The following is a 12527-nucleotide window of genomic DNA, read 5'->3' on the forward strand; positions in this document are numbered from 1 at the left end:
AAAATTAAGCAACGTTCGATTTCCTATTTTTAAGAACTGTTTTTGAATCACGAGGCTTAAAATCTTCGAAATTTAAGAATATTTGAAAACACCGCACTGAAGCTTAAAGTATGTAATTAGACGCACAAGCTTTGGTCGCTGGCTTAGTTCCGCAAAAACTGAAGTAAAAAGTCTGCATATTAAACCTTAAACCGCTAATGTATTTTTTTAAAGAAATTCAAATATTAAATATTTTTCGCCGATTGTCATCACAATTTACTCAGAATATCTTTTGCAAGCCTTTGTGGTGCCTGGGATAGATTGTTTCACAATGCCAATTTCGTCCTCAGGGTTTGTTGCCTATGTCAGAACCGCTAGCGGTTACTTGACGGCTAAAAAGGCAAACACCCCTAGAGACAAGGTTGTCCAATGCGGGCCTGTTATAAAATGCGACGAATGCATTTAAACGCCGTCTACCTGATTTGCGCATTCCCTCAGCGTCCATTGGTGCGGGATATATACTTGTAATGACACATTTTTTTGGTAACAACCATCGTTATAGAGATAAATCAATCTCAACCCCCGGCTCTTTGTTTTTATAAAGCAACGGCGAAAAAGAGAAAAACGTCCAGGGAACGAGGTTGGTGATTAATGTGATTAAAAACTTATATTCTCCTAAGTGAAACACACATATTGTAAAAAAGGGCATTTTTAAAGGGGTGTAAAAGGCTGGCGGCCTTTTCAGGGTTTTCAAAGCTTGATAGACTGCTTATTTTTGACGTTTCTAATTGAACCTTGCTGGCATCCTCGTCCCCAGGGTTTTTTTTGTCTTCGTGATATGAGAGACGACGTCATCTCTCATATCGGAAAGGCAAAAAACCTTGAGAGGAAGGTGCCCTGCTGTCTCTACCTTAATAATGTCTAATATTATTAAAGTTAATCCTGCTTTGGGTTCCAGTAAAATTATGCGGATTAACCTGCGCTCTAATGCTCTTTTGCTGAGTGAGACTAGTGTGTACAGATATGCCGCACTCTGTCAATTAGCGTCTGAGTGCTTTTGTTTTCACAAAGAACAGACGTATTACTATACAGCCCTTTTTGAATATTTCAAACAAAACTCAACTTTCGAATGCTTTCTCACGCAATCTCACGCATTAAATTAATAAATATCTGAAATACAATTAGAACGAGTTCATGTAAAACTTAGTGTAGATAACCCCATTGTCAAAAATGCCTCCCTTAGGTTATATTTTGCCGTGCTAATAGCCTGGCTGTTGTTTTATCACAAAAAAGTCATTTTATTTAAACATATGCACCCTCGTTCCCAGGGTTTTTATGTCTTTTTAATACAAGAGAAGACGACGAAATTTTTTGACGTCATCTCTCATATCAAGAAGGCAAAAATGTCTACTTTTCAAAATTTCACCAACGAAATATGCACTACTAGATGTAGCTACATGCAAAGGCTCAGCGTACGGTTGCACTTTACTATGTTTTTAATTCCCGCAAGAATGCGCAAGTGAGAAATATTAAAAAAAATAATAACAGTTGTAGCAAACCCTTATCGTCTCCAGAACACAATGAGATAAAATCTCAAAAATTTCAAGGTTTATATCAATAGGCTTTTGGATCGAGAATGCACAGACCCTGCACGTATGTTTTGCGTTTCATCACAAAATTAAAATTATCCACATACTTGCTAAAAATTATACCTCAAAATATCGTTTAAAAATCGTGTAACTTATCAATCAATTCTTACGTGCCAAAAAATATTTAAATCGTTGTAGATTAAAAGGTGCGTTTTTTTAATTCTCAAATATGGCTAAAGCTTGTTAAAAACAATTTTGAAGACTTTTTCCCCCTATTTTCGTTTATATTAACTATATAATATATATTTATGTCTTCTTGCTTGCTTCGTCTATCCAATTAACTAGAGCAATTAACAATGTTTCGATGTTATAAAAAGTTTTCATACGATTAAACAATTTTTACGTCAGTTGCTTATTATCTTCCCAGCAATTAACCTTTTCATAGCAGAGCAGAAACTTCCTTTCTTTCTCAATTTAAAACGGATATGGAAAGTTATTGAATTTCATACGTGCGATGTTCCCTTGACTCGCTTTAGGATTATTGCAACTTACTTTGAAAGTTTGTGACATTTTAACTACCGGTTTAACTTCAGTTCCAGCGCCGTCTTGTTGAGAAAAAGTTGTATTTTAATAAAATAAATATAAAATATTGCTTGATTTAGCTGTACAATATCTGTCGGGTACTTTGTTTATTAACCAAAATATAACAGAAAATGCATTTTTTATCTCTCTTTCGTGTCCCCGAAAATAGATGGCAAATCATATTTATACTTAGACAACGGCCCTCTTAAATTCAGTAGAATGACGAATCTTGCATTCACACGAGCAAGAAGCAAGAAGAAGCTCAAATTGGATAATTCTAAACCAATGCTATTTAATATTTCTAAAGCAAACCAAGTCAACCGTTAACCAAACTATTAAAGATTCTGATGTATTTCATCTGAAGCGAACCCATGAAAGATTTTGCGACATGTGATAAAAAATATTCGGACATGAATTTTGGAAAAATCAACTGTTTTCGTTTGAAGCAACTACCATTAAATCTAATTACACATTGTGGTAAGAACTAATTAGGAGGCAAGTTTGTATTGCTTTCTATGTCAAAGAGGAAGAATTTCTCCAATGTGTATAAAAGTGCATTAACAGTCTTTTTTTTCATATTTGTCGCGGAAAAGAAATACACGTACAAAGATGATAGGGAAATTTCTTTTCGTTTTGTTGCTAGCTACAGGTAAATATTATTTTTGCAATATTTAGTGAGAATGTGAAACAAAATATAACGACGCAGAAAAAGGTTTTCAAGTGAGTTATTTATTTCCAGCAGATATTTTGTTTCTTACCTTCTTGTAAGCTAACTTTTTATTACCAGCACTGACGTTGAATATCGATCGTCAAAACGTCAATAATGACGAGGAAGTAGAAGATTTTTCAGATGATTTCGATAACGAACGAGAAAAAGGCGACAATGATAACGAAGGCTATGAAGAGATTGAAGAAAATCCCGACAATGATAACGTCGACACAAGTAATGACGAAGACAATGAAGGTGAAAATGAAGATGAAAATGACAGTGACGAAGATGATAAAGAGAACGACAACATAGTGAATGATGAAAATGATGAAAATGATGACGATGTTGACGAAAATGACGACGAAAACGACGGCATTTACGAGAAAGATAGCAAAGAGGGAGAAGGAGACGGCGACGAAGGGGATGATGAGAACAACGACGCAACTGAAGAGTATCATGAAAATGACGAAGATATTCCAGAAGGTTAGTTTTCTTCTTTTTTCTGAAAATATGAATCAATTATATGAGCCATATAAGGGAACAAGCCTTCTTCTTCTCCTTTTAGATAATGAAAACAGCGAAGAACTGCAACAAGACCAAAGTAGGTGCTCGCTATAATTTTATGAAAAAAACTTACGTTGGTAAACTGAATAACTGGAGGGAGTATTGACTACGTAACCAAAAAGTGGATAAAATAAGTAACACTAGTCTTCACAGAAAGAGCCAAATGGAAGTTGTAAGGGGCGGAACCCATTGTAGTGTTTTTGGGTGGGAGGGAAGCACTGTTAGTTACACATCTGAAATGCTAGGGCAAAAGAATAGCTTCCTATCGGTAGTTAAATAGCTGCAAGGCAACCGTTAATGAGAAAATCGAAGGCAATTTTTAAAATTTTTGGCAAACTTTAGACGTTTTCTTCGGAAATTTTAAACATTCACTAGCATGAAATGGTTAAAGCTAGTGGCTATGTTTCATCCAGTCTGTGTTAGTAAATTAAATTTAAAAATTTAAATTGGTAATTTATTTAAAACTCATCTTTAGGTTTAAACACTTTTTGTTCCACAAAAAATAATGGTAACTATCCAGACCCATTGAAATGTAACGGATTCATTCAGTGTTCGAATAAGATTGGATACAGACAGCCATGTCCAGGTGGGCTAAGTTACAACCACGTGAAGAATCAATGTGTCTATCCAGTTTGTTCAGGTAAGTGCAGATTCAACATAGCTATACTGCGTTTTCCACCTCTAAAAAAAGAAAGCGGTGGTCTGTCCTAAATGACGTAAACAGACGTCCATTTAAAAAAAAAGCAAGATGCTTGAAAAGTTTGTCAACAAAGATGTTTTAATGTAACTTTAGGTAGTGGATTTTGCACAGGGAAGGCTGACGGAAATTATCGAGACCAAGCAACGTGTAATGGATTTATTTCCTGTTCTAATGGTGGAACATATCACATGCCGTGTCCATCTGGACTGGAATATAGCGTAGCTAAAGATCAATGCGTCAACTCGGCTGATTCTGATTGTGCAAGTAGGTTTTCAATCTGCTCTGTTTACTCTGAAAGCTTTTTCCATTACTTCTGATGAAATGAAAAAGCTAGATAATCCTACTGGAAGCCTTTTATGTATAACTAGAAACTGCTTCAAAGATATACACGTCATGTCTTAGCTCAACCTACATGTTAAAAAATGTTTTGAACAAATTTGTTTTTGTTTTTTAGAGCCAGTATCTGACTACGAAAAAGTAATTGCTGATGACGAAGGTATTGATACTACTTTGTTCCATCATCAGATTGCTTTCCTAAAATGTTTTGCACTGTTTACGTTTTAAATCTTTCTTTCTCTTCAACCTTATAATATGTTATAACATGTTGTAGTAAATCAACTGACTGTTTCCAATGTGAGTTAATTTTAAGTAACATAAAAATTTTTTTCAGCCCTTAACCAAATTTGCATTGGCAAAAAGGATGGCAATTATGCTCATCCTCAAAGATGTGACGCTTTCGTCCAATGTGCAAATGGTTTTGGTTATAGACAGTTATGTCCAGGCGGTTTGTCCTACAACCAAGGGAAGGATCAATGTGTCTTTCCAGTTTGCAAACGTAAGATCTTTGTTTGTATATATGTGAAAGGTCCGAGAACGAGCGAGGAAAGTGTAATAGATGATCCTTAATCAAGCTTAGTTATGAAATGTGGCACGGTTTCGGAATACCTTGATCTAAACGTATTCCAGGAAAAAATGGCGTTACATCTATCAATAGTGGAGCTTTTGCCGCAATTAAACTAAATTTCCTTCAACATTCTTGTTCTATGACTTTAACTTAAATACAATGGTTTTATACTGAAAAAAAGTAATCCTTATGACCTCACTGGGATGAAAGCTTAAAAAAAGCTGGCAAACTTTCTCTATCTCGAACTACCAAAGGAATTTGTTCGTGATGAGTGGGACAACTTTGAGATAGATAAAATTAGCCTGAAACAACCGAGAGGGACCAAAGTCATGTTTAAGCTAGAGAGAAAGAAGTTAGAGATAAAGGGTATTTGAGATAGGGTCTAGTAAACATTGAGTTCTAAAATTACTGTAACAGTGACTACATTTACATTGCTTCCGTTGTATTATATTGGTAATTCACAATTTTAGAGGCTGGATTTTGCGCAACCAAGAATAGCGGCAATTATGCTGACCCCAAAAAATGCGCGGGTTTTATAACCTGTGCAAACGGAGTAACCTATCATATGGCTTGTCCTGCGGGTCTGCATTATAATTCTACCGTTGATAGATGTGAAAATCCAAATAATGCTGACTGTAAAAGTAGGTGTATATTATCAGCTTGGTGCAAACTTGTACACGTGCTATACAAACTCCTGGTAAAGAAAAACAAACACGCGATTCTGGTCATTTAAAAACTATATGACAATAACCTGCCTCTTTTTTGTTTTAGACGACTGCGTTGTGGCCGGACATAGATACAAACCAGGAGCATCTTTCATCCATCCACAGTGTAGAGGCAGTTGTGTTTGTAATGGACCATCTCATTCTTGCGTTTCCCTTTGTCCACCCTCTGTACCTAACTGCGGACCAAATGGTCAATTTGAAACGATGAAAGTTAAAGTGACCAACAATCCAGCGTGTTACTGTCAAAAAACAGTGTGCAAGCCACAATAAATAATTTTGTATTACTATTGAAAACTGACAAATATATTCTTCTGTATGTTATAGAGTTTGATTGTCTTTAAACAAGGGCGTTTTGTGGTGCTGGGCGTTGCAGTTTAAAATTAAACCTAGTGCTATATTACACCTCCCGCATCTTGTGTGAAATGTTAGTTTCGTTTTAAAGGTTAAATTTTTGTTGGCACGATCACGAATGTCATACTGAGTTGGTAAATCGTGGAAGAATTTACGGACATCTCTCATCGCTGTTTTTGTTCAACCTTGCTTGTCAGTTAGCACGAAGTAATTTGATTAAACTGCAAAAGGGGGGCGGGGGAGAGGTGTGAGGGGTGATGTGGAATGGGTGGTGTGGAATGGGTGGTGTGGAATGGGTGGTGTGGAATGGGTGGTGTGGAATGGGTGGTGTGGAATGGGTGGTGTTGAATGGGTGGTGTTGAATGGGTGGTGTGGAATGGGTGGTGTGGAATGGGTGGTGTGGAGTGGGGGGTGAAATAAAGCGGTGGGCAACCAGTTCAAACATGTAGAATATGGAGCGCTTACAGGTGCATCGGTCTAAACAAAAAACCATACCACGGTCTGTTGATACTCCACTATTACCTCCTCCAAGCCTAAATCAGTAGTTACCCAGCATCAAATGTTACAAAAGATTTTAAAATGCTGAACAAAGCATTTGATGTATTTAAAGACCAAAGCAGCTTAGCTACCTGCACGTCTCATGGAGAAAAACATTTTATTCGAATTTGTGCCTACTCACATGCGACAACAAATTCGCAAAAAATGTCGTAAGAAGAAAGTTAGCGAACATTACACTGATTAAATAGTTCAACAACTTGACGAGCAACCTCGTCCCCAGGACTATTTGCTTCTCAACGGTGCTGCGCTTTCTGATAGTTCTAGCGAAATACATTACATTTGCCTGCAACAATGCTTTTTGAAATTTTGAAAATAGAATTTGATGCATCATTCAAATCTTCTTCAAACAAGGGTTCGTACCTGTGGCTATTAGCTTGGTCTTCAAGTTGTAAGAAACCACATTCAATGCCTACTTTAGTTAAATTTACTAACTGATCTTGAATAATAATTGATGTTAAAGGAGAGACAACAAGTACAATATTGCCTGCCTTTCGTTCTGGAACAAAGTCGGGTAAAAGTTGATAAATTAACGATTTACCAAACCCAGTAGGCAAAACAGCTATAACGTGGTGTCCTTCTCCTAAATACTCGAAACATTGAACTTGTTTTGGTTTCAAAATAAACGAGGGCAACTTTTCATACTTTTCGAAAACATTATTCAGCCGCTTGAAAACACGTACCACATCTTCCCAGCCCATCGCCAAAATCGTAAATATGCAGAATTTGCATAAATTAAAAATGAACCAGAATCTGGTTCCTTTGATGCCCACGTGACCAGCCTGTGCCAGCGCCTTTTCGACGCCACGGTAAAAGGTGCTGGGGTCGAGCTTGCTTGACGAGCCAAAATATTTTGCAGAGATATATGTTAAAGCTGCTTATACTTCAAGAATATTCACTGCGGAACGAAACGCACAGGTACAGAAATGCTTTTAAGCAAGCGTACTTCAAATGTTTACATCACGTGAGTTGAAAATTTTCCTTTCTGTTCCGGTTTCGGTTCCGTGCGAAAACGACAGGTAGAAAATTAGTTAGCCAATCAGATTTTATTTTGTGAGAATTACGCAAAATGTGTTTACTTTCTGTATTGAAATGTGCGCAATATGAAGTGGAAATTACCAGCAAAAAAAATTTTCCGTGGATTTATACACCGGCCACCGACTAGTATGTTAAATTAGCCTACATGAAGTGTGTTATATAAATTTTCAACGTTGCTATCAATATTGTCAAAAAGGACACAATTTTTTTACCGAATTTTTACATGTTCCTTTCATCAAAAATAAAAAAAGTGACAAGAACTCTACTTGCCTAAAAATAAACATTTTATGCTCGTTTAAAGTTACATAAGACGAGTTGTAAGGGTTCATTTTTGCCATTTTAGATGCTTAATATTTAAACATTTCCTTTTCGACGGACTGAGTGGTTGACAGAGCTGTTTAACCATATAACCATATAACAAAACAAGGTACTCAGGGGGATAACAGAGGATGGAATAAGACAGGCTATATACAGAGAAAAAATGCTATTGATTCACTACTCTCGTCAATTGATCGAATCAGTGATCAGTAATATCTGGAAATGTCAGAACAAGATTATCAACAATTGCGAGTACTGTTAGCACATTTAAACGGCAACAGTAGCTGTATTTGGTTAATAAAAAATAGGATTCAATGTTTTTTTGTTACGTACAAAATTAAGAACATTTCAATCTAGAAAGTTTGATCGTTAGAGTATACGTTTGTTTTCGAAACTAATCTTTTCCTGGTCAAAAAATAATTAGCTTTCTGAAGTTGTACTGTTGGGTAGCCCAACTCATTCTTTTTCATTTTTTTTTAGGACAACCTAATCCTTAGAAGTTATCCAACTATGGGACCCGATTTTGACCCGGATATTTTCCTTACCCGTCGTAGAATGGTTAATAACAATCAGCTTAGAAGCTAGGATAGTTAACTAAACTTTCTTCAAGGATATCAAATTTAGTTTCTCTCAAACAAGAGCTTAGACGCAAACAAATTTCAAAGTACACCCCTAAAAATTAAATCCACCTCATAGCAAACCCCGAATTACAATCAACCAATCAGCACAAAATTACAAAGTCACATCTTACCGTCTTAAATAATACAGGAATTCATTACATTTGTTTAGGTGAGAACTAGTGGTAAAAAAAATTATGCTGGGTACTTAGAAGCCAGAACTTCTTAAACTTAAAACATCGACTATATTTCTACAAAACAACAGCGAACGAGAAACACGTGCAAAACAACTGTCAATCTTATACGTCAAAAAATTGAAAACACCAACAGTTACGTGGTATTTGTATCATGCTTAATACGAGATCTATCAGATCGGCAATACATTTGTAAAAATTCGTTTTGATATTGAAATTATAGGTAAGTAAAAGATTTATAAATTTCTGTTTTGTATAAAGAATTTTTACTTTGATATATATTAAGGGTATTCTAACGGTTGCAGCAATTTCTAGGTATAAAAAATATTTTTTGTAATCAAATAATTTCTTCCTCAATTTTTGGCTTCTGTTGTGTATTGGTGGTGTATAAATCCACACCTCGTTTAAAAAATTAAATGAACATAAATTTACTAAAGAAAGTCCTGGTTCTTCTCCAGGAGGAAACAAAGCTTGGAAACTGCAACTTCGAAAGCCCTAGGTGAAATCGTTTAAAGTTTTTATTCAAGAGAGAGCATGGTCAAATCAAGAACATAACAAACCAAACTTAAGAAGTACCTTTTTTAGTATTTCAGGTCGTATTTTTTTGACCATCATTATTATTGTTTCATTTAGCATAATTCAAAAGATCAGAAGCTTTTAGCGTATTTTAACATCTTTTTGAAAATATTTTTTTGTGAAAAACATTGGGATTCATCAATTTGCACAGGTTTTTTAGTTCAATATCACGAAGCCGCTCAAAAATAAAACCACAAAGGAAAACAACGTTATACCACAGAGTTAAACCACATACGTAAAAGCATCCATACAAAAAGTTTGGCACGGCAAGATTTGTTAGGGGTAAGATACGTGCAAGCCGGAAAAATATTTGTTGAAAATATTTACAATTCTACTGAATCAATTGTACTGAACATGCGCACACAGCAAAACAATATTTATTCTTTTATTTATACATTTTCCGGCGAGCATTAATGAATTTTATTACCGCTTAAGATACGTTACTCGCGTTCTAATTTTTATTACTAAAATAAGTAACAGGATTACTATAGCGACTTCATAAAGATGAATGGCTTATTACAAGGATGAGTGTGCTAATATCTCCTAAATTTTATGTGCTTGTTACTATTGTGTTCTGAAACCTTCTTTATACCTGTTTGCCATTCCATGCCCTGTTTTTTAACAACATAGCTTTAAAAGGTCATATATTTGATACTTGCTTTTATCCATTTTGTCCATAGAAACGCACTAACAGTACCAAGATCTTTTCGACTGAAGCCGCAATTTCTAGTATATAAACCTAAACACGCCCGTTTTTTCCACTATATGCGGAGGGGAAATCTAGCACCCTGAATTATAGCACGACACACATTTTCACATTGGTGCTGAACATTATAAAAGGAGGAATTTAACATTGTTAAAATTTGAGTTAAGTTTGCAAAAATTGGGCTTTAAAAGCATTCTCGTTTTATCTCAAAGAGCTTTGAGGAAGAGAATGCTCCAAAAGAGTATTCACAATTCTTTTTTTCAACAATAGTGATGCTTTTAATGATTTTCATCATATGAAATGTTTGCAAAAACATATTATTTTGGATTTGAACCTATACAGAAATGTCGTACACATAATTACGTATCCACAAAGGATAATTATGTTTTGTTGTATTAAAGTGTGTGTTTTACAAAGATTTCCCAATAAAATGTGTACTGATTTTACTTTTTAATGAAGACAGCTCATTGATAAGTACCCCTAATTTTACTGCCCGCATTTATTGATGAATTTCCCACCATACAGAAGCCGCTCCATTGATCTTGTTTAATTTACAACTTAGTGCTGATGGCAATCATTGCGAACTCGTAGTACAAGAGAATGACTTTTTGTCTCGAGCGAATACTTACTGCACATGCGCCAAAATAAGCATAACAACATTCTAACGTCATAAAAAATCTGAAAACACAAACTTTAACAAATTGTTTACCGCAATAAGCAACAACGAGCCTTAACTAAAAAGTAGTACTGTTTACATAAAATGAGTATACGTCTATAATTATTATAAAAAATATATTATTTGTTGTATACTAAGTTTTGCCAATCTATATTTTGTGTTTTATGTTATATTATAGTTTGTCACTGTTTCTATTCTCCGTCTAGCTACAAGTTAAAATGTTGGCATTCACCTTCGTTGTATTTCTTGTAGTAGCTGCAGGTAAGAATCTCAAAACATTTTCAAATGCATCTTTCTGTCTTCGGCATTTATGCTACTTCTCTATTAAAATCTTGTCCTCCCTTTTAATTAAGAGGCTATTTCTTTAATGCCTGAGATTCATATCTAGATGCTCCGACCGCTCTAAGTGCTTCTGTGACTGCAAACAACAACAAAACAAGTCCAAATTCAAGTGTGCCAGGTTTTATTCTGCATAGTCCCTTATAATATACGGCTAGGTCTGTAACGGCCAAATTGGACATGTTCGTTTTCCTCTGATGTAGCCACAAAAAGTCATGTCTCATTTGTTACCTTCTCTAACGTTAAACACGACGTCAATACATTAAACTGCCGTCAACGCATTTAATAAGATTAGTAATGTTTCTCGCGTTTAATGATGGCTGAAAGAGCAATACGGTTATTGGAAAAATAAGGAAATCATGGCATCTTTCAGATATCGGAAGATGCAATGAAATGTCTTCTTGCGAAACATCCAGTTACACAACCTATCATGAAACATTGTTACTTCAGAGACCAGTTAAAAACCTGAATGCAGTGATATTTTATTGCATTAATGGCGATTTGGTCAGAGTGTGCTCTTCGAACGAAGGGCGCATCTGATCCTTCTGGTTTTGATGTAGATAGTTTCTGATAATTTGTTTCATGCAATTGCCAGAATCACACTCAAAACTTTTTCTGGGAAATTGGAGGGAGAAGATTTATCTGTTTTGGCTGCTTGTAGGCTTATTCCACTAATTTAAGACCCAGTGGAATTGGCGAAATCTTGCGTCGAGTTATGGAGAAATCAGTCATTTATGTGGTAAAGCAAAATGTTGTGAACGTTAGCCAATGTGAACAATTATCCACTGGTATTACGCCAGGATGTGAGCGATTTGTTTTAAGAAGATGGAATTGAAGGATTCATCTAAATAGATGCTTCGAATGCCTTCAACACGATTATTAGAGTTGTTCTCCTTCATAACTCCAAAATACTGTGCCCAGAAATTGCTACATATCTGTCAAATCTCTATAGCAAACCTCCAAGACTTTGTTGGCGAAAAGAAAATAGCATCCTGGGAAGGAACAACTCAAGGTGATCCTGTTGCAATAGCCATGTATACCATCGGGTTGATACCACTGCTTACGTCTACAAAAGATCCCACAAGCGAAAAGAATTTGATCAGTCAGCTCGCGCAGACGATTTGAGCGAGATAGGAACAGTTAAAAAACTGAGGCAATGATGGGATTGAATTCTACAATATGGGAGATGCAGGATATTTCGTGCACGAGAGAAAGTATTGCTAGTGGTAAAAGAAGAACATATTTGGCTCGAAAATATGAACTGAAGAAAATGGACATCTTGGAGGGGCGATTGATAAAGAGACTTTTACTGAATCGTTTGTGGAAAAGAAATTACTGAAATAGTGTGTGAATTGAGATTATTATCACGTTTAGTCACAACGCAAACTGATTTAGCCTACGCTGC

The 12527-nt window shown here is 35.6% G+C and overlaps 2 protein-coding genes across 2 annotated transcripts; one reads left to right on the plus strand and one right to left on the minus strand.

Annotated features, from left to right (window-relative positions):
- The first annotated feature begins 2091 nt into the window (after nucleotides 1-2091).
- LOC130621629 (chondroitin proteoglycan 2-like) lies at nucleotides 2092-6073 on the plus strand. The gene is made up of 9 exons (XM_057436957.1): nucleotides 2092-2799; nucleotides 2938-3342; nucleotides 3425-3460; nucleotides 3899-4063; nucleotides 4217-4387; nucleotides 4578-4619; nucleotides 4794-4958; nucleotides 5498-5668; nucleotides 5799-6073. The coding sequence occupies exons 1-9, from the start codon at nucleotides 2760-2762 to the stop codon at nucleotides 6020-6022; spliced, it is 1419 nt and encodes a 472-aa protein (XP_057292940.1). The 5' UTR covers nucleotides 2092-2759; the 3' UTR covers nucleotides 6023-6073.
- Nucleotides 6074-6921: 848 nt separating this feature from the next.
- LOC130621225 (uncharacterized) lies at nucleotides 6922-7359 on the minus strand. Its single transcript, XM_057436537.1, has one exon. It carries the CDS (start codon nucleotides 7357-7359, stop codon nucleotides 6922-6924), a length of 438 nt encoding a protein of 145 aa, XP_057292520.1.
- Nucleotides 7360-12527: the final 5168 nt, after the last annotated feature.

This window comes from Hydractinia symbiolongicarpus, chromosome 12, assembly GCF_029227915.1.
Source record: "Hydractinia symbiolongicarpus strain clone_291-10 chromosome 12, HSymV2.1, whole genome shotgun sequence".
Taxonomy (NCBI): Eukaryota; Metazoa; Cnidaria; class Hydrozoa; order Anthoathecata; family Hydractiniidae; genus Hydractinia; species Hydractinia symbiolongicarpus.

Excerpts from the sequence above, each read along its gene's own strand:
- LOC130621629 (XM_057436957.1), top strand. The coding sequence starts at position 2,760 with ATGATAGGGAAATTTCTTTTCGTTTTGTTGCTAGCTACAG. Across the intron at positions 3,343-3,424 it reads TGACGAAGATATTCCAGAAG|ATAATGAAAACAGCGAAGAA; the intron begins GTTAGTTTTCTT and ends TTCTCCTTTTAG. Across the intron at positions 4,064-4,216 it reads TGTCTATCCAGTTTGTTCAG|GTAGTGGATTTTGCACAGGG; the intron begins GTAAGTGCAGAT and ends ATGTAACTTTAG.
- LOC130621225 (XM_057436537.1), bottom strand. The coding sequence starts at position 7,359 with ATGGGCTGGGAAGATGTGGTACGTGTTTTCAAGCGGCTGAATAATGTT.